At 37.1% G+C, this 26,232-nt stretch overlaps 2 protein-coding genes across 8 annotated transcripts in view; one reads left to right on the top strand and one right to left on the bottom strand.

Annotated features, from left to right (window-relative positions):
- LOC136241843 (uncharacterized) overlaps positions 1-1,006 on the bottom strand; it is a 52,396-nt gene extending 51,390 nt beyond the window's left edge. The window contains exons 1-2 of the mRNA XM_066033201.1: positions 846-1,006; positions 699-790 (exon numbers count right to left, since the gene is read on the bottom strand). Of these exons, the coding sequence (XP_065889273.1) occupies positions 699-790; positions 846-1,006 (253 nt within the window). The remainder of the gene's footprint in view (positions 1-698; positions 791-845) is intronic.
- A 1,159-nt stretch (positions 1,007-2,165) lies between these two features.
- On the top strand, positions 2,166-5,577 carry LOC136263690 (uncharacterized). Of its 7 annotated transcripts, none has more exons than XM_066058341.1 (9): positions 2,980-3,588; positions 3,643-3,850; positions 3,899-4,052; positions 4,179-4,283; positions 4,539-4,603; positions 4,664-4,692; positions 4,783-4,875; positions 5,321-5,385; positions 5,445-5,577. In XM_066058341.1, the coding sequence occupies exons 4-9, from the start codon at positions 4,273-4,275 to the stop codon at positions 5,518-5,520; spliced, it is 339 nt and encodes a 112-aa protein (XP_065914413.1). In that variant the 5' UTR covers positions 2,980-3,588; positions 3,643-3,850; positions 3,899-4,052; positions 4,179-4,272; the 3' UTR covers positions 5,521-5,577. The 7 variants fall into 7 exon arrangements, 6 of the variants coding, with proteins under 6 accessions (XP_065914416.1, XP_065914413.1, XP_065914408.1 ...); XM_066058336.1 differs by having other exon boundaries at positions 2,989-3,517; XR_010704765.1 differs by having other exon boundaries at positions 3,524-3,850; positions 4,334-4,603.
- The last annotated feature ends 20,655 nt before the right edge of the window (positions 5,578-26,232 follow it).

Raw genomic sequence — 26,232 nt, 5'->3', positions numbered from 1 at the left:
GCATTCATGTTTTATGTGAAGTGTGCGAAATGAAAATGAAGTAGAAAAAAAATAAAGAAATTAAAATTAAATTTTGTTCACTCGTATCTTGGAAATGGCTGGAGAAAGTTTCTTCAAATTTGGTATGTAGATTCCCCTATCCGGCTGGCACGTCTGTGGAAAATTTGGTTCCAATCAGATTAGGGATCACAGAGCTACATAAGTATGAAAATTGCATTTTCTCTCTTTTTGTTAATATACTAACAGTGTGGCATGCCAGCTTCTTGGGCTGCACCACCGTGTGTCTTGATTTATGATTTTTGTTAAACAAAATTTTCTCCACTTGGGTGAAAGTAAGATGAAGATGATAAAATTTGTGGCAGTGCCTAATGGATACTATAAAGCATGCTATTGTATAAAGCAAGTGGAACTCCAAAAGGCACATGTCAAAAGTTAGGAGGAAAAGTTAAATTGCTAATGTGGTGTGAGATGTTGTTTAGTCAAATACATTAAACTTTGCTGTAAGGGTATTGTTTGATCTGAGGAATGTTTCTCTATGTGCTTTTAACGACAGAATTTTAAGATGAAGTTTTCTTTAAAGGGTTCCCACTATTAAGTACAGTATGAGCTATAATGATAAGGTCAATTGTATTTGATAGCCATATCATGGTGGTTAAATACAAATCCCATCTCAGCAGTATTGCAATTAATGTAATCACCTAGGTGAATCAGTGGTATAGTATCAGTGGTAGGATCCTTCTTGTTGTAGCTTCCATTCTTTTTTAGGTGTAATCTACCTACTTGCAGATACCTATAAGAAAATGATAGTCAAATGATAATATATTTATGTACTGCACTAGCATTACCTTAAAATAATCAGACTGATTACTGCTACAATCAATAATATTACTGCAGCAGAGATAAAAATTGCCAACAATTGTACAGATGATGATGATGATGATGATGATGATGATGGTGGTAATGCTGTTGATAATACTGGTGATGATGATGACATATCAGCCTTCATTATGATTGTAGTAACAGCAAAACAAAACTATGCAACAGTTTCTATTACGCACAGGTATTACTTAAAGCTATGAAAACACAGATTGAGGAGGTATACTTACGTATATTAAGAATTAGTGTTGTTTTAGTAAGGACTTTAGTTTTAGTTTTAGTTATAGTAATTTTTTGTTAATTCCTTTTAGTTATTGATTTTGTTATGGTTATATTCTCTCTGTTATTTTAGTTTTAGTTATAGTTTTAGTTTAAAATCTGAAAATCTTTTAGTTATAGTTTTAGTAACATTTATCCACCCCAAAAACACCTTCGCTGTAAAAAAGGCGTGCCCAAGAAACTACAAGTACCTGGAACCCAATGTAAAAAAACAAAAAGAAAAATCAGCTTAGCTGAAGTGAAAAGTAACTGGTGACTTAAAGAGCTGATATCTGAAGCGGCCAAGAATACAATTACTAAAGTTTAATCCATGCAAGAACACCTTGGCTATAAAACAGGTGTATACATGAAAGTAACTGGCAACTGAAATGGCTGATATCTGAAGCGGCCAAGAATGAATGGTCATATACAACTAATTCAAAAATTTAACACTGAACCTTTATAATTCGGCTGTGTTCTATATTCACTCTTGCTGCATCGTAAAGTAATTTCTTTTAACTCTAATTGGCTGGTAATTTGGCCACCTTTTTTTGCTCTATTATACTGACTATTAAAAAAGGCGGCCAAATTACCAGCCAATTAGAGTTAAAAGAAATTACTTTACGATGCAGCAAGAGTGAATATAGAACACAGCCGAATTATAAAGGTTCAGTGTTAAATTTTTGAATTAGTTGTATATGACCATTCATTCTTGGCCGCTTCAGATATCAGCCATTTCAGTTGCCAGTTACTTTCATGTATACACCTGTTTTATAGCCAAGGTGTTCTTGCATGGATTAAACTTTAGTAATTGTATTCTTGGCCGCTTCAGATATCAGCTCTTTAAGTTACCAGTTACTTTTCACTTCAGTTAAGCTGATTTTTCTTTTTCTTTTTTTACATTGGGTTCCAGGTACTTGTAGTTTCTTGGGCGCGCCTTTTTTACAGCGAAGGTGTTTTTGGGGTGGATATCACTCATTTTTGTCAGTGATAGACTCTACATTTGGTTTAAAAGGTAATTTTTTTGGAAATGAGTAATTAACATTAATGCAGAATATTATCTTGGAGAGTCAGTAAAATCCATACATAATAATGATTGTTTCATAACACCGTAAATTCGGAAGTATGAATTTACGGTGTAGTATGACTGTTCTATTAGAGTAAATTTATCTTTACTGCCTGCACGTGATGAATATATCTCATATCTGTGCATGTTAAATGCTTCAGACACCTAATTAAACTTGCAAGTGCCTAATTAGTTCACAGTTGCCACACAGCTATAAATACATTTGTAATTGTTATCATCATAATCATTTATCATGTTATAACCATTTTTTAATATTTTGGTCACAACTTCAGGATTAGAGCAGCAGAGAAAGGAATAGAGGACTCAACCATCAAGACTTGTATATGGGAGATGGAACAGTATTGCGATGGACAATGCCGGTACTAACCCCTCAAGGGTGTTGCAGTACAGTATAGATGCAAGACCAGAGCCTTGATCGTTGCCTTTTGACTGTGGTCACAACTTCAGGATTGGAGCAGCAGAGAAAGGAATGGAGGACTCAATCATCAAGACTCGGGGAGATGGAATAGTATTGCCATGGACAATGCCAGCACTAACCCCTCAAGGATGTCACAGTGCAGTATCGATACAACCACTCCAACCAGTGCATAAGACCAGAGCTCGATCATCACCTTTTGGCTGAAATTTTTATACTTGATGAAGCAATTAAAACAAAAAAGTTGTAGTACTTGTACTTTCCTGAGGGAACATGTCCCCAGAGTCCCAGACTCCCTTGCCTATTCAGCAGAATAATAGGATTGAGCCTTACTACCACTTTCACCTTTATCCTTGGCCTGAATGTACATATCAGCAACATAATACAGTAGCTGTAGATAATGTTAGTTAATGCCCCTAGGCAGAGCTATAGGGGTGGGAATTTTTCCCTACTATCATACTATCATAGTAGTTCTTCTCGCAGTTCTTTGCCTGGCCATCATCAACTGCTGTCTATCAACTGCTGTCAAAACATTAGTCTCGTCCCCCAGACCCTTCCTCAAGCATGCTTATCACACAAAAATAACTTAGTTTAGCAGTACACAAACAATTATTCATTGACAGCTTATACTACACTTACCGCATTTTTGAACCATGTATACCACCAGAATCCACCAGATTGACAACTAACACGTGATCTATTTAGGGGAAATCTCGTGGAAAGTCCCTAATTACCTTAAGAGGACACTCATGATACGTGGTTTTAAATTGAATGGTTTAAGAATGTAACTGGATGGTGAGGCGTACTTTAATCGGCTTGACTTTACTGAGAAACTCGAGCCCCTCGTGAGAAACTACATCGCTTGAGCAACGCTTGAAAAAGTAAGAGTCAAGAATACTGAGGGACTCTATGATATATGCCGGTCTTGAATGCTAATGAAACGAGGAGTGAAGTTTGTGCAACGTGTCACATCGCCACACACTGATTCACCGTGTTTGTGCGATAGGGTTTTTGGACCTGTCCACCAGATGTTGAAAGGAAATTCATTCCACCACATGTTGAAAGGAAATTCATTCCAACTTGTGAAGTTATTGGTATACTCATTGTTGGGGTCCATGGGGACATCGATGATCATTTACCAGTCAGCTGTAAGTAATGTCACAACAGAAGGAAAGGAACCATTTCCATACCCCTATGGCATACTGATTTTCCAGGTCAGTTTATGTACACCCAACCACAGAAATGTAGAACTTTGGTTGCAGGTGGAAAATAAACACCTTTTTACTCAGTTACAAGAGATTCACCCAGCTGGGATAAAATGTTGAAGTGAATGTCATTAGTACCTACTTGCGGTTCATCAGGTATTGGACAATTCCAAGTGTCCAGATTATGCAGTTGTCCAGTTTACACGTTTAGGCAAGTTCCACAACATCCTATAATCTATTACTATATCCGTGTGGAATAATGCTTATATAATATTTTTCATATTCCAGGCTTTAGGTATGTGTATTGTATTTAACACCTGCATGTTGGTTTTTGCAGGCCATCTGGTCATACTGGTTTATCCACTAGCAGTTGAATGTGATCATGGTACATATGTAAGTTGAGACCATGCAAGAACAAAGATACAGGTGTCATGAATTTCAGGTCAGTTAACGTTCAGAGGAATTGTATTATTGCAATTGTTGTTTTTGTAGTTATCAATTATCAGTGACCAGTTTGTGATAGCGTACTTTTGTTTGACCAGTGACCTAATGTTCTGGTTTACATGCTTACCCAACAGTTATGTTACTCACTTAACCTGCATATGGGATATATATATTTTTAGTTCATTTTGATTATCCATCCTTTATTGGTACAGCCTGGTATATTGATTTTTTGCACATTCTCTTTTTAATTCAGTGCCTGCTGGATTGTTTCGTCAGATATCGAAACAGATGTCTTTGGTGTTGCGACCGATGTTCCAGGTCAGTTTGCGTGTGTGTTTAATTTAAGGTTGACTTCAGTGCCTGCTTATTCTTTTACAGGTCTCGGTATTGAGTGTCATGAATTTCAGGTCAGTTGACGTACAAAAGAATTGTATTATTGCAATTGTTGTTTTTGCAGTTATCAATTATCACTGTATACTAGTGATGTGAATTTGCAGGTCAGTCTACTCAGATGTATCAGGCATAGTGTTGATGGGTTCGAACAAGTATCCAGTGTAGACTGTAGTGGCATCAAGGGTATTAATTTCCAGGTCAGTTTACATGTTGTGATGTTAGTGATTTTTTCCTAGCACCCAGATATTAAGTGTATTGTATTTAATGCCCACCTGTTATGTTTTTAAATTATGGTATATCAGTGTAGACAGTGCAACAGTAAGCCTTCTGTGTTGTAGTAACTATTTGTTTCATAATATTATGCTGTTGTCCCGGAATGGCACAATTTTTGGGCAACCAGTGTGAAGTCCGGTGGTACAAACATTGTATTATGACCAAGTTGTGATAGCGTACTTTTGTTTGACTAATGTCCTAATGTTCTGGTTTGACTAATGTCCTAATGTTCTGGTTTAACATGCTTACCCAACAGTTATGTTATTCATTCACTTAGCCTGGGATATAATTTTTGTTCATTTAGATTATCCATGCTATTATTGACACAGCCCGGCATATTGATTTTTTGTACATTCTCTTTTAATTCAGTGCCTGCTGGATTGTGTCATCAGATATCAAAACAAGTGTTTTTGGTGTTGCGACCGATGTTCCAGGTCAGTTGCACGAGTGTTTAATTTAAGGTTAACTTCAGTGCCTGCTTTTTCTTTTACAGGTCTCAGTATCGTCATGCTGACATACAAGAAATCATCACTATTGTTGGAACTATTTTTAGTCAAGTCTTGATGTGATGTTAATTAACGTTGTTACACATTGTTGTATGTTTACCATATGGCAAGAAATTATGATGGCAATCATGAAGTTTGAATATTGTGTAAGTTGTGTGGACCAACCCCAACTCATACATGGTCACTGGCAAACCACGAACCACATTCAAGCCACAACACCACCAACCACATTCGAGCAATCCATTACAAAATTTGTTGCACCATTTGTGTGTGCATAATACTTAATGAAAGCCACAACACAAGCTACATGGTACACACTACATAGAGGTGGTAACCCCTAAAGGCTTGTTACCTTTTGTATTCACCTTATCGGCCTTTGTGGTTAATCTATTAAAAATTACATGTAAATAGAGAATTGAAGAGTATGCTTAAAGCACCTTCGCTAGTGATTTTTTTCTTCAAACCATATAAGACAACTGGCGATTTATAAACGCTCGCATGGGGTGTGGTACTAAATGGAATTTAAAAGATTTCTGCTTAAAACGCCATCCCTAGGGAACTTACGGTTCAGCACGCTGTCACAACTTGTTTATCAGGCATTAGAGTTTGTGTCCACGTCGTGTCTTTAAAAGTTATTGTAGGGATTAGAGGTTGATTGAAGAAAATACGCGTATAGGCAAACCAGGATTGGATAATGTCAGTGCTAGATGGACTATACAAACACAGCTATGTTGACTGGTTGACTGGTATAACGTGACAGTAGTTGTAACATAAGGTAGAGAAATAAAGTGAAATACGCCTATTTTTTATTTTGCGATGGTTACTTTTTTATTTTAGCGAGGTCGCAAGAAAACTATAACGACTCCTAAAGATTTTTTATCACGTAACGCAATACAAATCTATTGAGAGATGTTGCGTAATTTAGGACTAATATTGCGAAACCGGCCCTACACGTAAATAACTCACAGTAGTGGCCGCGCGTCTTTTAATTGGGCGTGCGCTTTGTAGTTTCTTGGCCGCGCGACTCACTACCGTGAGTCTTGATAAAAACGTTTTAGTTTTAGTTATAGTTTTAGTTGTACATAAGACAATCTTTTAGTTTTAGTTATAGTTTTAGTAATATTTTCCAATTCTTCTTATTTTAAGATTTAGTTTTGGTAAAATATTCTGTTGTACTTTAGTTATAGATTTAGGTTTAGTTATAACACGGATTTGCTTTGAGTTATAGTTATAGTTTTAGTTAACTAATACATATTTGTCTTATTAAAAATAATTTTAGTTTTAGTTATAGCTAACTAAACCACCATCAGGTCACAAACTATAGCATATATTGATGTTTGAATGCTACATATAGCAGTACAGTTTCAGTCTGTGCATTGTTCCAACATGAGGCGAGTGGCATCTGACATTCAAAAACTTGAGCCACGAGCACTTTATTTGCATTGCTATGGCCATAGTTTAAATCTTGCTGTGTCCGACACTTTGAAAAGTAATAAATGCATGTGTGATGCTCTCGATGTAGCGCTTGAAATATGCAAGCTTTTCAAATATTCACCTAGGAGAGATGCCATTATTTACAAGTTTCATCAAGAACTCACACCACAAGCCCCGGGCATACGAAACCTTTGTCCAACCCGTTGGACTGTGCGTGCTTTATCCCTTGAGAGCATACGTGTGAACTATTCTGCTTTAGAAGCAACGTGGGATGAAGCATTAGAAGTTTGCTCACAATCAGAAATAAAGGCTAGAATAAATGGAGTTCGATCAAAAATGAAGGATTTTGATTTTTTGCTTGGTCTTTTGTTAGGTGAGCGGATTCTAAAGCACAACGACAATTTAAGCAAAACTTTGCAAGCTACAGCCATGTCAGCAGTAGAGGCTTATAGTGTGGCTAAACTATGCATAGAAATTTTCAAGAAAATTCGAACAGATGACGATTTTGATTTGTTTTGGGAACTTGCTAAAACTACCCAAAACTCATTGGAAGTCAAAGATCCAACCTTACCTCGTGCTCGCAAACGTCCTAGACGTTATGAAGATGGCACTGCTGAACCTTATCACCCTCCTGATGTCAAACAGCATTATAAGCAAATATACTTTCAAAGTGTTGATTCAATCATTGCTACAATTGAAAATCGTTTTCAGCAAAAGGATTATAAAACATACTCAACATTAGAGCAGCTTATTATTAAGGCTGCAATTAAGAAAGACCATTTGCAGGAGCTCAATGAAGTGGTGTCTTTTTACGCATCAGATTTTAGTAAATCTGAACTTGAAACTCAACTTGAGCTACTTGGACAAATGAAAATTGCAGTTAGTGGCCATCACCTACAATTCTGTGACATTCATAAATGTTTTCAATCTTTGCCTCCAGCACAGCTATCTCTGTTATCACAAGTGTCTTTGCTTGTAAAGCTGATTGCTTTGATGCCAGCCACCAACGTTGTTTCAGAGAGAAGCGCATCAGCACTCCGCCGAGTTAAACCTATTTGAGGTCTTCAATGACACAATTACGCTTGAACAACATGATGGTAGTACATATACATAAATCTCTAACTGATACCGTAGATGTTAAATCAATACTAACTGAGTTTTCAACTGCTAATGAAGAAAGAAGAAAAGTGTTTGGCAGCTTTGAACTGGAAAACATTTGATGGCTATGTGCATGTAACTATTGTATTTGCGTCAGTGTCCAGTATAACTACCTACATAAAAGAAACATTTAAATTATATTATTGTTGTACATGTATATGTCTTAACATGCAGGATGTGCATGTTTGTATTCTCACAAAGTGTACAGCAATACTGAGAGTTTGTTAATATTAACCTATGTATATTGGTTTTAAGTATATTATACAGCCCATAGCTACTATTTGCTGTACTAGTATTACATAAATCAAATACCACATGCTCAAGACAAACAAAACTTCTTTTATCTGTATGACAATTTTCAGTCAAAATTGTCACCAAATTTAAACTCAGAAGGTTATATTTTCAAAATTTTTCTGGGGGGCATGCCCCCAGACCCCCCTAGAATGTGATATGCTTCGCATTTCGCTGAGTGTGCTTCGCACACTGTACGGTTACTCCTTTCAGTGTGCTCCCCTAGATAGTGTGCCTGACCAAAAATATTTTGCTTCCCCCAGCCCTGCCCATTCACCATTGTGACGCACCTCAACTCTACCTTCGTATCTGGTTGTTCCATTAACAAGACGGACTATAATTAACACATTTGAAGGCATACATCAAAGGAAATAAACTGGGAGTATCATACATAACATACAATGTCATACTTACAAATTAGCAGCTTTGGCACAATATACAATGGAATAAATGTATGGGACACAAAAGTATTATAATTTCTGTCATAAATTAAAAGGTATGGCTCAGGCCCAAGTGACATCTAAATGTGTGAAAAAATTAAGCCTGTAACATTAGCCAAGATTGAGTTAATATCCTACAGTATGATAATACATTCTACATCTGGCACCATTCTTTTCACTGATAAATTGTATGTTTACCAGTGATGAGTCATGTCATAAAAAGTTTACAAACAAGCATAAAGAAAATTAATTTAGGTATTTTATAAACTAGCAGGGACTAGGGATCAGTACAATGAAAAGAGCAAAAGAAGGGAGGTTATCATTTGAAGTGAAAACTTAACCATACTTTAGCGATACTGGTTTTCGCTAATTTATTAGAATTAAATTTGCAATATAGACAATGATCCCAACACGTTCAATTGTATAATTTTCGAGGCATTAGTTAATAAGTCAGTGTGTTAGTGTAAAAATGATTGTAATGAAACAAGTTGATGTTGTGCTAGCTACTTCTAAAAACCAGGCGCCATGCAGCTAGCTAACTCATCTGGAATTAACCATAGATAATATATGCTACTATGAATTAAGTATTACTATTTTATTGTTTTAACCAATAGGGTAGTTTTGGGTTGTGCAATAATATTATTAGTTAATTCTCTTATTTTGAAATTCATAAAATTTTCGTAATTCGTTCAATTGCGTTGCTATGCACTGCTAATGAAGCGCTTGTTAAACAACCGTTTTTACCAACATATTATACACAGAAGTATATTCTAAACTGTTTTATAGTTTGATTATCATGTTTTTTCCCACAAATTGTCTCGACAAAGCTTCAAAGTTGCTCATCATTTTTGTTCGCCCACGCTCCCTTTCAACTCAAAGCGATAGGCTATTCCTGGTAGTGTACGAGGCCTGCACCGTTGTTTTTCAGTTGTTAAATGCCTAAAAATCACAAAGAGAAGGTAATTTACAAAGTCTGAGGAAAGTCGCCACACCCGTATTTCAGTCCGCCGAAAAGAAACCAACTCAGAGCAAAGTTCACCAGTGCAGAAATTTAATACAGACTTCACTTCGCTTTTACTTCATACGTAAAAACTGCTTTTATCAATGATTTTGCTCACATGGGTGCGTACGGACAAACATAGGATAATGAGGTAGAAAGGTAGATAGGTAGATAGATATATGTGACCAGATTTACGAAAAGGGTCTTCCACACACATCCAATTCTATGAAATCAGAAGACCATAACTCCGTATTCAAGAAACATATTAACCTGAAACTTTCACCATCCACTAAGATATGTTGGTTCCCAATACTGACCAAACTTCAAATCAATAGCCATTTCCAATCTGAAGTTATGAGTTGTCAAAGTTGGTAAATTGGATGTGTGTGGAAGACCTCTTTTCGCAAATCTGGTCACATATAGGTACACACTTGTACGAAAATAATTTCAGTAAACCGGGTGCGCACCCACAGCCGGTCTTCGGCCAGCCGTGGGCGCGCGCCTGGTTTAAAAACAATACCATAAAAGCTAGTTGGAAGTATTTTTGATTGCTTTGAATGTACATTTGAAGTTATCCTACCTAACCAATATTGCCAAATCATTGTGATGGAAACATGACTATTATTTCTGGTCATCAATACTTTATACACTAAAATACTTCTTAGATCCTGACTACTAAGCATTAAATGTATTCAAAAAAATTCCATTACTATTAGTACATGATGAGATATCCATTGTGAGCAGAAGTGCACAAAGTGTTTCATGTATAAGGTCTACTGTAGCTAAAAGGCAAACTGAACATGACAACTGAAGTGTATATTGTAAACATGGGGATGAAATCAATATTAACAAGATATTGCAAAATTAACACATACCTCTACTACATTTCACACCAGCATCTTCAGAATGATAACAATTATGATTTCCCCATCTAATGTATTTACAGTCTCCTATTGTTTTTTCATTACCAACACATTGGAGATAAGCAAGCCATATAGGTCCACTACCCTGTCCATAGTATGCAGAGTGACTAGCATTAACTGCTTCACCAAGACCCAATTCACTGCATAAAACTTGTGCATCATTCAAGTCCCATCCATCATCACACACTGTACCCCATTCACCATTGTGATACACCTCCACTCTACCTTCATATCTGGTTGTTCCATTAACAAGACGAATTATAAGATCTGTGAAAAAGAGACATAATCGTACAAGCATAAATTTTCAGTATAAAGCATTGAATATATTGGGTGATATACTTGCATATTATTGAAAAATTCCATAATTTTTTAACCCCCCTTTTGTAGTCAAGGAAGGGACTAACAATAAAAACCTAGATATCATCTTATACTCCTACTCAAGAGCAGTTGACAAATCTTTGTTTCGTTGCAGTAAACCAAAGGACACGTACGTTATGAGCGTTTGTTTACGTCGTGTCAAAATGATCATACGTGATCAATTTTTCTTCAGTGATTTTGCCTTTGTATGCAGTGAAGAAGGGTATAATAAAGGAAAAACTTACCCAGTAATTGATTCCCCTGTTCATGGCGAACATAATGGTGAAACTTTTAGCTCCGTACCTCAATCTGTTGATAAGTTACAACTGTTTTTGTAAGCACCTGTAATTTATTTTCCCTACACTTTCTGTACAAATCAATTTTTCTGTTGTTGCTACTTTGTAAGACTGTAACTCCTAAAGTTATTGGAATATGAGGCTGAAACTTTGCCAGAGGGTACACTTGGCTAAGTAGATTATAAGTATTTAATAAACAGGAATTCGAAAATGTGTGATTATGTCCTGTTTTCGCAGATCTGGTTACAATTAAATTACACACAATATCACTAGCAATTTGATAAATAATAAGGATAATTATATAACATTAGTAAAATGACCATTTTAATACTTTTAAACAACTTCATTTGTTAAAGATTGCAGCTTAACAGAAACTGGGGAACTTGAGTCTTTAAAAAAGTGATAAAGGTAGCAATAATTTCACCGACATATCTTAATATGGGTGGCCTGTGGATCAAGTCACGATGGGGTTGGCTTTTTTTCACCCCTTCTAGGTATTTGTCCCGTTTCACTTAGGATATTTAGCTCAAAGATTTTCGCTTAGGCTCCTAGGCTATGGGTAAACACCTCGAACAGGCTCTGCCTTCTGTGTACACCCTCCAGTGCCTAACTGGTAAAGTAGATAATAACATAACAATAACAATATGTGACCCGGTCTGCGAAAAGGGCTCTTATAGCCTTTCCAATTATCCATGTTTGGCTAATCATAACTCCTAATCTACTAAAGCTATCACCATGTAATTACACCCACAGCTACTGCCAGGTTAGGGTTGTTGAGGGACCAAATTGTAGGCTTGTACCATATTCACCAGTCAAGTTATGGGTTACCATATATATGCAATTGGAAAGGCTATAAGAGCCCTTTTCGCAGACCGGGTCACATATATTAATTTCATTCACAAGAAGACAATGACCAATAAAAGTCATAACCAACTGCAAATACAATAAAGTAGTTATCTGGATAGTGAGTATGCAGATTTGTACTAACAGGCTAACATTTTAAGAATTGCTCACTTTGTGTGATGTAGATGCTTGGCACAGTATGCTAAATCCTGTGCCAAAAACAGCCCAGCTGTAAAAAAAGGCAAGGCCAAGAATGCACAAGTACATGTTCATGGAGTAACCAAAAGACATGATATCAAAACCAGACCAAGAAAGCATTTACAGTATAGGCATTTTTGTGCATTCATTTTCTATATGCTTCACATTATCACATCCAGCTAGCTGTACATGTGTGCTTGCAATATAAACAATACTACCGAGATGATAAAAGATATTACACTGCATTGTTACCAAAATTAATTTAACTAAAAATTTACAATTGGTTTCTACTTGGCCATCTTTTTATTTTAATATACAGTGCAAAAAGATGGCCAAGTAGAAACCAATTGTAAATTTTTAGTTAAATTAATTTTGGTAACAATGCAGTGTAATATCTTTTATCATCTCAGTAGTATTGTTTATATTGCAAGCACACATGCACAGCTAGCTGGATGTGATAATGTGAAGCATATAGAAAATGAATGCACAAAAGTGCCTATACTGTAAATGCTTTCTTGGCCGGATTTTGATATCATGTCTTTTGGTTACTCCATGAACATGTACTTGTGCATTCTTGGCCTCGCCTTTTTTTACAGCTTGGCTGTTTTTGGCACAGGATATCACTACTTTTTGTTGAATAGAGAACATACAGTTAGGTATTATATTATATAGGAGACACTGCAATGCATGTATACATAATAACAGCTTCTGCAACAGATTAGCTAGCTAAATTAGTAGCAAAAGTTTCCAAGTTCAGTGTTTAGAAACGCTACTAAAAGTGACTTGCTAAGAGGAAATTCATTCAAACTGAAAATTATGTTCAATTTCCCGCAAGGACTCACATGATATCTCGTGTGATGTTTCACGTAAATAAGAACCGGCAAAGTCGAGGCTACAGTATTAACTGTTCTTGCTGAAGCAGTGGGTTAGTGATATAACTAGTCTAGTCGAAATCTGTGCATGACAAGTGGAACTGAATCAGCTGCGAGTTGTTGCTGAATGTATGCCTCGGAATGGACATGAAGCCTGATGGCACTTAATGCATCGCACTGGCTATTCTCCCAGCAAATTGCCGAGTAAGTTCGTGTATAGCTAAGTCATTGTAAACGACTATATAACTACCATCGTAATTTTAGACAGGAATCTCCCATGCCATAGTAGCTTCCTGGGATTATATACTATGCTTGTGTAGGCGAGAGCCTCGTAGCTGGCTTGTTCTAGCTGTGTGGGTTAGACCGCGAACAAGTTGAGCTGAACACTGAGAAAACAGCTAAAAATAAAAGAGGATATTTTCTCAACGTTTCAACCAACCAAGATGGTTGGTGATGTCAATAAAGATGTCAAGAGTAAACAAGTGCTTCCACCAACAGTTCAGGAAAGGTTAATAGGCTATATACTTTTATGGCTTCATATAATGTATGGTGAAAACTTTGGCTATAAATAATGTGTCAGGCATTTGAATGATTAGCTGATAAGTGAATACTACAAATGAGTTAATATTGTTGAGGGCTCAGCTCAATGCGTACATACAGTAGGCCGTAATTACTATGCATTGATTGATTGATGTGATAATAATATAAGCAGATCTGAGACAACCATGGACCCTACTATATAGTAACCTGGCAGATATATAGAGTTATGTATACTCTGTTATAATTGTTGAGTGTTGTAGTTTGCCAATGGTCAAAGCTAAATTAACCATTTTAGATAGCTTTTTATGATGTTGAAGGTGTCAGGCAAACTCCAGTTAGGGGCAGGCAATAAAAGATTATTTTTCAAAACAGGAGAGGAACATGTTTAGACCCACAAGGTACAGGCTTAATCTACTTACCCCAGTAGATGCACCATATTATATATAATGCACATATCAGTGTATTGCCATACTAACCCCCCTTCGGGCATATATAGGGTTACAGTGGGCACAACCAAATGTTAAATGACCCATGGTAGGACAAACCTATTGTGTCAAATCCCCACCATTGGTTCCAGTTGCAACGTGGGGGATTTGACATAGCGTAGAAAAATACTTGGGTGTTAATGAATGATTGTCAAATGTCCCATAGTGAAGCAGCAGTTTCGCCTTGTAAAGCCCCACTTACAGGCTTTACATCCAAGGGAGTGGTGGGGTAACACATTGGTAGGTGCATAATGAGTTTGCAGCATAAACCTTGTATTAAAATTTAGTCTGTCTTGCTTTTTTCATGCTTAAAGCAGCTAATGTGCTTATTCTCAAACAATCAGGACTGGAAAAACTACAAATTGTCTTCTACTTTTATCTATCAACTATCCAATCACTGCTAGTTTATTAAAATTTCCTTTGCTGTTGTTTAACTTGTTTACCATTATGCTATAACCATTAGTCCCTCCTAGTTTATATGTCTCCTAGCAACAAAAATTGTTATGTCAACAATGTAGGTGAGAACCACAAAACAAGTCAAGTAATATCAACTGCTGCAGTATGCTGAATACATCTTGGGAATGGCTATGTGGGATGCTCACTTTAACAATAATCATAATAGTGGAATTAAGTGTTTGTTGACATGTTAGTCTGACTATATGATTACATGTTTTTAGTTAGCTGTGCCTTACCATACAGTATCCCTTTCTGTATATGCAGGGTGGATACTGATGTTGTGACTGTTGGCGGGTGAGTTTATGGTCAATGGACAAATCACGCAAATGGTGAAAAAAAAGTAATATGTGGTACCAAGACCCCACTACTATATTATGAACTCTTGGTGGTACTTCATAGCCAAACACTAGTGTATCTGGCTTCTTGTGCTATTGTAGTCATTTTTTTTAATTTTATGGGATCATCATAATGTAAATGTTTACTATTGCAGTATATTCATGCTATCATTAAAGAGTTTCTATAATTGTGGGTTAAGTGCTGAAAGGTCATGCGCTGATGCTGGATTTTTAAGTGAACACTGAACTGCTCTATTAGGATGACTGCTCTATTAGAGTATCTCGATCTCGCACTTGCTACACCAAGTTGGATTTCCTGTTATAACTCCGTGGCTTTAAGTCTGATTCTTCTACACCATTGAAGAGCCTTTCTAAGATGATAACTCCATCTGTACAGCGATTTTCAAAGCATTACCCCAAGTGGTTTATCTGGTAGGCGTGGCAAGCATAATAATAATAATAATAAAAAATTAGCTAATTTCGATTGCGTAATTGTTACACACTGTTGGTTTTTTTGCTGTATCTTCCTGGTTTTTAGCTCGATTTCTTTCAAACCACAAAAGGTTTGAGGTTCAATAGTTAATCTATTCACCCACCGATTTTCAGCTTCTTCCCATACGCGGTTTACCCTGTAGGCGTGACAACATATTGGTCTTATTGTTCTTGCATAATTGCTCATAACTCTTTGTCTGTTTATGGTATTCCAGCCAAAGTTGGTACCGAGATGCGCCTTTATACCCCCCTTCTGTGTGCCAAATTTCAAGGCAATCGGATAACGCGTTCGTGTTTTATAGCAGTTTTTGTAAGTGTGCGAAAAGAGGAAGAAAAATAAGAAGAAAAAACGAAGAAACTAAGCCAATTGTTGAAGTCGCATATCTCAAGAATGCCTGAAGCTATTTCGCTCAAATTTGGAATGTGGAGTACTGAAGTTGGAGGGAATGTACACAGCAAAATTTGTCTTGTTTCATCAAGGCAGCACAGAGCTACGGAGGTGCGAAAATTGCGTTTTCTTTCTTCCTGTCAATATACTCACGGGGTTGCGCGCCGGCTTCTTGGGCCGAACGACACACTACCGTGTGTCTTGTTCATGTATGCACAATATTGTATTATTGTGTAATCGCATAAAGTATTACCAACAATCTCCACAAATCTAGAGTAGTTGTCACTTCCGAATTCATTCTCTACCACACATTGGTACCATCCTCCTTGACTAGCATCAGTTAACACTATAGTGCGTGTACCATGTGATGTTGCGTAGTTCACTGTCTCATAAAACTCATCATTAATGTACCATGTGAAGGTTGGTGGGGGTACAGCATAATACTCAAATGATATGTTAAATGTTGAAATGAAGTTTAAAATATTTAAAACGAGTTAACGTTGGAATCTAACAGATATAGTATACTCACCGTGTCATTGGTTGTTTGGAGAAGAGCATTAATAAGAGTTAGTGCTATATTTAGAACATCGGCGCATGCGCATGCAGTAACACGTGCAACCGTGAAGAATGGGTAGACAAACTGCTTCTACTTCTCGCAAGTCCGCGGCAAAGAAGACACGACGATCCCAAACCTCTGGGGAGATGGAAGACACGCAGCCGCCGCCGCCGCCGCCAAAACGGAGCCGACGTTTAGCAGCTACTCTGCGACCCCTGACAATGGATGACATCCCTGCGATCGTGGCAGCTATCTGGGTACCACTAACTGTCACGCCCACATCAGGAGGACTTACTACCGAAATGTCTACCATTACAACCACTGTCCGATCTGGAGTACTCGACACCGTAGCTACCACCGCATCCGGCGGATCTACAACTACCACGACAGCGTTGGCCAAATTGATGTTTGGATGCTACGTACATATAGCAGTACAGTTTCATTCTGTGCTTCGTTGCACCTGTAGAACATGTGTGGACTTATACATGTGGTGGACTGAGCAACATGGTGTTGTTTTAGTAAAGAGTTTTAGTTTTAGTTATAGTCATAGCTAGTTTCTAAAATAATTTTAGTTTTAGTTATAGTAATCCTTCTTAATTCATTTAGTCATAGATTTAGTTATGGTTATATTGCCTTCGTTGTTTTAGTTTTAGTTAGAAACATGAAAACCTTTTAGTTTTAGTTATAGTTTTAGTTGTGCATAAGAAAATCTTTTGGTTTTAGTTATAGTTTAAGTTGTCTTTCTTAATTCTTTTCAGTTTTAGATTTAGTTTTAGTAAATTATTCTGTTGTTATTTAGTTATAGATTTAGTTTTAGTTATAACACGGATTTGCTTTTAGTTATAGTTTTAGTTAGCTAATACATATTTGCCTTACTAAAAATACTTTTAGTTTTAGTTATAGTTAACTAAAACAACACTATTAAGAATATTAGAGCATGTACCTTATCACTCTTGTTTTATTTTTGTACTCATACTGTATCCGTATTGCTGGAAATTTAAGAGCTGTGAACTGCTACTACTGCATATGTTATGATAGGTAGTCTGTATAATGGAAGTCGTTCAGGAAGCAGTAAGGTTCAATCAGATTATAGCAGCTGTGTTTAAAAACAACAGTAAGTTCCTATACTAAACAACTTAATTGTAAACATGGCGTGTATCCTTCAAAGTGAACTGATGGAAAAGTTGTGCTATTAAAAGTACATGTAGCTGACATCAATTAGCTGCAGTGATGTCAACATCAAATTTTCAATGTCAACATTACAAATAATTTATTGACATTTACAGTGTAGCAGCCATGTAGTGGTTGCTACCTTTGACATCACAGCTTTTCACACCAGTCATTTGTGACTGGATCTGCCAGACAAACGATACTGTAAACAGTGATTCTGACATCTCATCATAAGTCAATAGCTAGTCCATATTGATGTAATATATAAGGGTTTTGTTAGTAATATAGTAATATAATAATTACATAACCAAGTAATAGAAGAATAATAAATGACATCATAAATAATCAATTTACAGGTGAAACCACGTAGCACACACATGAAAACTCACCGGCATTCAGTTAGACGATAGCCGAATGTCAAAACTATAAAAGGGTTTTTAAAACAATGTCTTTGTTGCTTAGTTTGGTTTTCCAAATAATGTCATCTATTCAGTTCCTAGTAACCAGTTTAAATACATGACACATTAGTTACGAGGCATTCCACTCACCTAACCTGTTTGGGTGTTCGGCAAACATTTTATATACATCGTGCCTAAAACTAAATATTAAATTTGTATAATCGGTTCGAGAACCAGGTTTGTGTAGTTCAATAGTAACCAGTTCATATGTGCTGCGTGTTAAACTAGGTGCAACACACTTCAAACTTTGAACCAACGCTTCGAGTGAGGCTACAAGGGAACTTGCTGTGTGTGGATAAGCCATAAAGCTGCCATACATACAGTACTGTATACAAGTAAAGATTGAGATTGGGCCATGTGTTGGATTAGGACAACGACTGAAGGAGGAGGGAGAAACGCGAGGAGAAATGAAATGAAACAAGAAGGTTTACAGCTCAAAAACTGTTGTAAGTTGCTTTGATTAAGTAGGAAAGGATCCAAGAGATAATATAAGAGGGATGTCAAATTGTAGATATTCTAGGTACTCCAGTAGAAATTTACTATCTAAACCAAAACAGCCAAGCTGTTAAAAAAAAAGAGTGCAGCCAGGGTGAAAAAAGATGTGAAATCCAAGGTGGCGGCCAAGAAATGGCTGTGATGGTAGATTAATGGCAAAAATTTTAATTACGACAATTCATGTGAATTTACGTTATCTCCTCCACTAGGATTCGGCTCCAAATTCATCTGAATTGTCGTAATTAAAATTTTTGCCATTAACCTACCTCACAGCCATTTCTTGGCCGCCACCTTGGATTTCACATTTTTTTCACCCTGGCCTTTTTATGGGCCACACTCTTTTTTACAGCTTGGCTGTTTTGGTTTACATATCACTTCTTTTTGTATTGCAAGCCACAAAGCTGGCCATAAACTGGCTTTGGTGCTTCCTTTTAACTTGTTTTTTTTCTTTACTGCAGGAATTGTGGAACAAAGGAAGTAATGGTGTTAATAGCTTTTGTATGATTAAACATTTGTATATTTAACACTAATGATTATCACATACTGCAGTTAATAAGGTGACTTCTTACATATCTGAACTGTAGCTGAAACTCTCATTGTTTGTAGCTGAACTCTTTTCAGGGTGATTTGTTTCTAGCTGAACTCTCTATAGGGTGATTTGTTTGCAGCTGAACTCTCTACATGGTGATTTCTTTGTAACTGAACACTCTACAAGGCTACTTCTTCTAGCTGATCTCTCTACAGGGTGACTTGTTTTTAGCTGAACTCTCTACAGGATGATTTGTTTCTAGCTGAACTCTCTACAGGATGATTTGTTTCTAGCTGAACTCTCTACAGTGTGATTTGTTTGCAGCTGAACTCTCTACATGGTGGTTTCTTTGTAGCTAAACACTATACAAGGTTACTTCTTCTAGCTGATTTCTCTACAGGGTGACTTGTTTCTAGCTGATCTCTTTACAGGATGATTTGTTTCTAGCTGAACTCTCTACAGGGTGATCTGTTCGCAGCTGAACTCTCTACATAGTGGTTTCTTTGTAGCTAAACTCTCTACAAGGTGAGTTCTTCTAGCTGAACTCTCTACAGGGTGATTTGTTTGCAGCTGAACTCTGTACAAGGTAATTTCTTCTAGATGCTCTCTCTACAGGATGAATAACAGGTAGCTGAACTCTCTACAGGATGATCTGTTCATAGCTGAACTCTCTACAGGGCGATTTTTTTTGTAGCTGAACTATCTGCAGGGTGATTTGTTTGTACTTGAACTCTCTACAAGGTGATGTCTTCTAGCTGATATCTCTACTGAATGATTTTTTTTGGGGGCCACACTCTTTTATTACAGCTTCGCTGTTTTGGATTAGATTCACTTCTTTTTGTATTAGCATACCCAAAGCTGGTCTGTGGATGACTTTGGGGCTCTTTAGCCTATATTTTTTTCTTTACCACAGGAAGAAGAAAAAGATGAAGCAGATTTTATAAATACTATAATTCTGATTTTATCAGTAAATGTACAAATAATATATACGTATAATATTACAGCTGATCTCTCTACTGGGTGACTTGAAATGCAGCTGAACTCTCTACAGGGTGGTTTGCTTGTACGTAGATTAACTTTCTACAGGATTCTCACTACAGGGTGACTTGACTCTAGCTGAACTCTCTGCATGGTTATCTGTTTGTAGCTGAACTCTCTACAGGGTGATCTGTTCGTAGATGATCTCTCTACAGGGTGACTTGTTTGTAGCTGAACAATCTGCAGGGTGATTTGTTTGTAGCTGAACTCTCTACAAGGTGATCCTTCTAGCTGATCTCTATACAGGGTGATCTGGTCGCAGCTGAACTTTCTACAAGGGTGATATGTTTGCAGCTGAACTCTCTACATGATAGTTTCTTTGTAGCTGAACTCTCTACAAGGTAACGTCTTCTAGCTGATCTCTCTACAGGGTGACTTGTTTCTAGCTAGTCTCTGGATGACTTGTTTCTAGCTGATCTCTCTACAGGATGACTTGTTTCTAGCTGAACTCTGGAACAGGGTAATCTTTTCGTAGCTAAATTCTCTACAGGGTGATTTGTTTCCAGCTGAACTCTCTACAAGGTAACTTCTTCTAGCTGATTTCTCTACAGGGTGACTTGTTTCTAACTGATCTCTCTACAGGGTGATTTGTTTGTAGCTGAACTCTATACAATTTGATTTGTTTTCAGCTGAACTCTCTACATGGTGGTTTCTTTGTAGCTGAACTCTCTACAAGGTAATAGCTGAACTCTCTACAAGGTAATAGCTGATTTCTCTACAGGATGACTTGTTTCTAGCTGAACTCTCTACAGGGTGATATGTTCATAGCTGAACTCTCTACATGGTGGTTTCTTTGTAGCTGAACTCTCTACAAGGTGACTTCTTCTAGCTGATCTCTCTACAGAGTGATTTGTTTGTACCTGAACTCTCTACAAGGTGATGTCTTCTAGCTGATCTTTCTACTAGATGACTTTTTCTAGCTGATCTCTCCACAGGGTAACTTGTTTCTAGCTGAACTCTCTACAGTGCGATCTGTTAAGTTTGTAGCTGAGCTCTCTCTTGTTTCTAGCTGATCCCTCTATAGAGTTATAACTTGTTTGTGTAGTTGAACTCTTTACAGGGTGGTTTTTTGATTGGTTGCTGAACTTTTTACATGGTGACTTGTTTGTACTACAGAGTGACTTGTTTGTAGCTGAACTCTCTACCGAGTGACTTACTTGTAGCTGAAGATTGTATAATGTAACTTGTTTGTAGCAGAGTTTTAGGGTAACTAACTTGTTTATATAGATGAACTCTCTACTGGGTAGTTTTTTTTGTAGCTGAACTCTCTACACAGTGACTTGTTTGTAGCTAAATTCCCTACAGAGTGACTTGTTGTAGCTGAACTCTCTACAGGGTGACTTGTTTATAGCTGAACTCTCTTTGGTGTGACTTATAATGTTCTGAATATCTACAATGACATACTTGTAACTAAACTCTCTACAGGGTGACTCGCTTGTAGCTGAATTGTCTATAAGATTAACTGTTCGTAGCTGAACTCCCTATAGAATAACTTGCAATGTAAGTTATAAATGTAGCTGAATGCTCTATTAGGGTGACTGTTCTATTAGAGTATCTCGATCTCACATTTGCTACACATAATTGGCTTTCGAATCATAAGTCAGTGGTTTATAATCCTATTCTTCTGTACTACTGCAAGGACTTTCTATGATCTTCAGCTCATTGCTCTAAGCAGTTTGTCTGGTAGGCGTGAAAACTAATCGTTTTGTTATTCATAAAAATTGATCATGTAATTATGACACAGGTTGGAATTTGTGTCATATCTCCATGGTTTTTATCTCGATTATTTTCAAATTACAAAAAGGCACTCCTACGATAATTACTCCATCTACATAGCAATTTTCAGCTCATTTCTTCACGGAGTTTACCCTGTGGGCGTGACAGACCTTCGACCTTATTTTATGCAAATAATCGGTCATAGCTCCGTGAATGTTCATCAGATTCCTACTAAAGTTGGTACTGAAATTTGCCATAGTGAACCCTTTAAGTGTACCAGCGTTCAGCCCGATTGGAGTACGCATTCGTGTTATAATGGATTTTGCAAAGTGTGCAAAAATAAGAAGTAGAAGAAAAAAACGAAGAAAAAAATCCCAAACTTTGGCCGCTCTTATCTCAGAAATAGCTGGAGCGATTTTCTTAAAATTTGGAAAGTGAACTCCCCTATCTAGCCGACACTTCTGTAGCAAATTTGGTTTCAATCGGATAAGGGATCATTGAGCTACAAAGGTGTGAAAATCATGTTTTCTTTCTTCCTATAAATATACTCACGGTGTGGCACGCAGGCTTCTTGGGCTATATATGTGACCGGGCCTGCGAAAATAGGGCATGTGGGCACAAACTACATCCCATCACTCTATAGGTCATATCTCAGTATTGCAAAAGTATATTTCCATTCTGTAACTTGCATCTTGATGCCAATTAAATGCTTACTACGAGCTAAAAATTTCAATGCCATAGCATAATGGTACAAAATGTTATGAGTGATGAAACTGTGAAAAAGTAGGCAAAAATAATGTTCCCACATGCCCTATTATTGCAGGCCCGGTCACATATATCTAATCCAAAACAGCCAAGCTGTAAAAAAAGTGCGCAGCCCTCAAAAAGGCTATAGTGAAAAAAGATGTGAAATCCAAGGTGGCGGCCAAGAAATGGCTGTGATGGTAGGTTAACGGTAAAAATTTAAATAATGACAATTCAAGTGAATTTTGGTGCCGGTTGGTCTTGGCACAAAATTCACCTGAATTGTCTCTATTAAAATTTTTACCATTAACCTACCATCACAGCCATTTCTTGGCCGCCACCTTGGATTTCACATTTTTTTTCCACCATAGCCTTTTTGAGGGCCGCATCCTTTTTTTACAGCTTGGCTGTTTTGGATTAGATTTCACTTCTTTTTGTATTTGTATACCCCAAAACCAGCCTATGGCTGGCTTTGAGACTTTTTAAACCTATCTTTTTTCTTTACCACAGGAAGAAGAAAAGATGAAGCAGATGTTAAATATTTCTGAATTTATCAGTAAATGTACAAATTATATATATAATACATATATTTATTACAGAACTCTCTGCATGGTGGTTTCTTTGTAACTTAACACTCTACAAGGTGACTTCTTCTAGCTGATCTCTCTACAGGGTGAATTGTTTGCAGCAGAACTATCCACAAGGTAACTCTTCTTCTAGCTGATCTCTCAACAGGGTGATTTGTTTGTAGCTAAACTATCTACAAGGTAACTTCTTCTAGCTGATCTCACTACAGGGTGATTTGTTTGTAGCTAAATTTTGTACAGGTGATTTGTTTGCAGCTGAGCTCTTTACAGAATGATTTCTTTGTAGCTGAACTCTCTACAAGGTGACTTCTTCTAGCTGATCTCACTACAGGGTGATTTGTTTGTAGCTAAATTTTGTACAGGTGATTTGTTTGCAGCTGAGCTCTTTACAGAATGATTTCTTTGTAGCTGAACTCTCTACAAGGTGACTTCTTCTAGCTGATCTCTCTACAGGGTGAATTGTTTGCAGCAGAACTATCTACAAGGTAACTCTTCTTCTAGCTGATCTCTCAACAGGGTGATTTGTTTGTAGCTGAGCTCTTTACAGAATGATTTCTTTGTAGCTGAACTCTCTACAAGATAACTTCTTCTAGCATTTTCCATAGGGTGACTTGTTTGCAGCTGAACTCTCTACATGGTGGTTTCTTTGTAGCTGAAATCTCTACAAGGTGAATTATTCTAGCTGATCTTTCTACAGGGTGATTTGTTTGTAGCTGAACTCTCTACAAGGAAACTTCTTCTAACTAATCTCTGTACAGGGTGAATTGTTTGTAGCTGAACTGTCTACAAGGTAACTTCTTCTAGCTGATCTCTCTACAGGGTGATTTGTTTGTAGCTGAATTCTGTACAGGTGATTGGTTTGTAGCTGAACTCTTTACAGAATGGTTTCTTTGTAGTTGAACTCTCTACAAGGTAACTTCTTCTAGTTGATTTTTCTACTGGGCGATTTTTTTGTGACTGAATTTTCTACAGGCTGATTTGTTTGCAGCTGAACTCTCTACATGTTGGTTTTTTTGTTGCTGAACTCTCTACAAGGTGAATTCTTCTAGCTGATTTCTCTACAGGGTAATTTGTTTGTAACTGAAGTCTGTAGAAGGTGCTTTTTTGTAGGTGATCTCACTGCAGGTTGATTTGTTTGTAGCTGAACTCACTAAAAGGTGATTTGCTTGTAGCTGAACCCCTTACATTGTGTCTAGTTTCTAGCTACTGGTTGATCTCTCTACAGGGTGATTTGTTTGTAGCTGATCTCTCTGCAGGTTGATTTGTTTGTAGCTGAACTCTCTACAGGGTGATTTGTTTCTAGCTGATCTCTCTACAGGTTGATTTGTTTGTAGCTGAACTCTCTATAAGGTGATTTGTTTGTAGCTGATCTCTCTGCAGGTTGATTTGTTTGTAGCTGAACTCTCTACAGGGTGATTTGTTTGTAGTCGATCTCTCTACAGGGTAATTTGTTTCTAGCTTATCTCTCTACAGGTTGATTTGTTTGTAGCTGACCTCTCTTCAGTGTGATTTGTTTGTAGCTGACCTCTCTTCAGGGTGATTTGTTTCTAGCTGATCGCTCTACAGGGTAATTTGCTTGTAGTTGAACTCCTTACATTGTGTGTAGTTTCTATATGATCTCTCTACAGGGTTATTTGTTTGTAGCTGATCTCTCTACAAGTTGATTTGTGTGTAGCTGATCTCTCTACAGGTTGATGTGTTTGTAGCCGATCTCTCTACAGGGTAATTTGTTTGTAGCTGAACTCTCTATAAGGTGATTTGTTTGTAGCTGATCTCTCTACAGGGTGATTTACTTGTAGCTGAACTCCTTACATTATGTCTAGTTTCTGGCTGATGTCTCTACAGGGTGATTTTTGTGTAGCTGAACTCTCTACAGGGTGATTTGTTTCTAGCTTATCTCTCTACAGGGTGATTTGTTTCTAGCTTACTGTATCTCTCTACAGGTTGATTTGTGTGTAACTGATCTCTCTACAAGCTGATTTGTTTGTAGCTGATCTCTCTGCAGGTTGATTTGTTTCTAGCTGATCTCTTTACAAGTTGATTTGTTTGTTGCTGATCGCTCTAAAGGTTGATTTGTTTGTAGCTGAACTCTCTGCAAAGTTTTTTGTTTGTAGCTGATCTCTCTACAGGGTAATTTGTTTGTAGCTGAACTCTCTCCACAGTGACTTGTGTGTAGCTGAATTCTCTAGAGAGTGACTTAATTGTAGGTGAACTCTCTACAGGGTGCATGACTTGTTTATAACTGAACTCTCTTCAGTGTGACTTGTGATGTTCTGAATCTCTACAGTGATATATTTGTAGCTTAACTCTCCACAGGGTGACTTGCTTCTTGCTGAACTGTCTATAAGATTAAAAGTTTGCAGCTGAACTCCCTACAGAATAACTTGTAATGTAATAGAATTCTATAATGGGTAAATAAATTAGCTGAATGCTCTATTAGGGTGACTGTTCTATTAGAGTACCTCGATCTTGCATTTGCTACACGGAGTTGGCTTTCGAATCATAACTCAGTGGTTTGTAATCCAATTCTTCTATACTACAGCAAAGACTTTCTATGAAGATGATTCCAGCTATACACCGATTTTCAGCTCATTGCTCTAAGCGGTTTGCCTAGTAGGCGTAAAAACGTATACATTTTTATTCCTAAAAATCGATGGCATAATTGTGACACAGGTTGGGTTTTGTGTCATATCTCCGTGGTCTTTATCGCGATTCCTTTCAAACCACAAAAAGGCACTCTTACGATGGGTATTCCATCTACATAACAATTTTCAAATCATTCCTCCAAGAGGTTTACCCTGTGGGCGTGACAGACCTTCAACCGTATTATACACAAATAATTGGTCATAACTCCGTGAATGTTCATTGGATTCCTACCAAAATTGGTTCTGAAATCCGCCTTAATTAGGCCTTTAAGTAGGGGTTTTATATTTACATTCCTTAAATTCTTTGATATGGCAAATATTGTGCTACT

The sequence above is a fragment of the Dysidea avara genome, chromosome 1 (assembly GCF_963678975.1).
Source record: "Dysidea avara chromosome 1, odDysAvar1.4, whole genome shotgun sequence".
Classification (NCBI taxonomy): Eukaryota; Metazoa; Porifera; class Demospongiae; order Dictyoceratida; family Dysideidae; genus Dysidea; species Dysidea avara.
This window is presented reverse-complemented; position numbering and strand designations above follow the sequence as displayed.

Coding starts and splice junctions, on each gene's coding strand:
- LOC136263690 (XM_066058344.1), top strand. Junction 4,876..5,320: donor TCAAGGGTATTAATTTCCAG/GTCAGTTTACAT, acceptor CTTTTAATTCAG/TGCCTGCTGGATTGTGTCAT. Junction 5,386..5,444: donor TGTTGCGACCGATGTTCCAG/GTCAGTTGCACG, acceptor TTTCTTTTACAG/GTCTCAGTATCGTCATGCTG.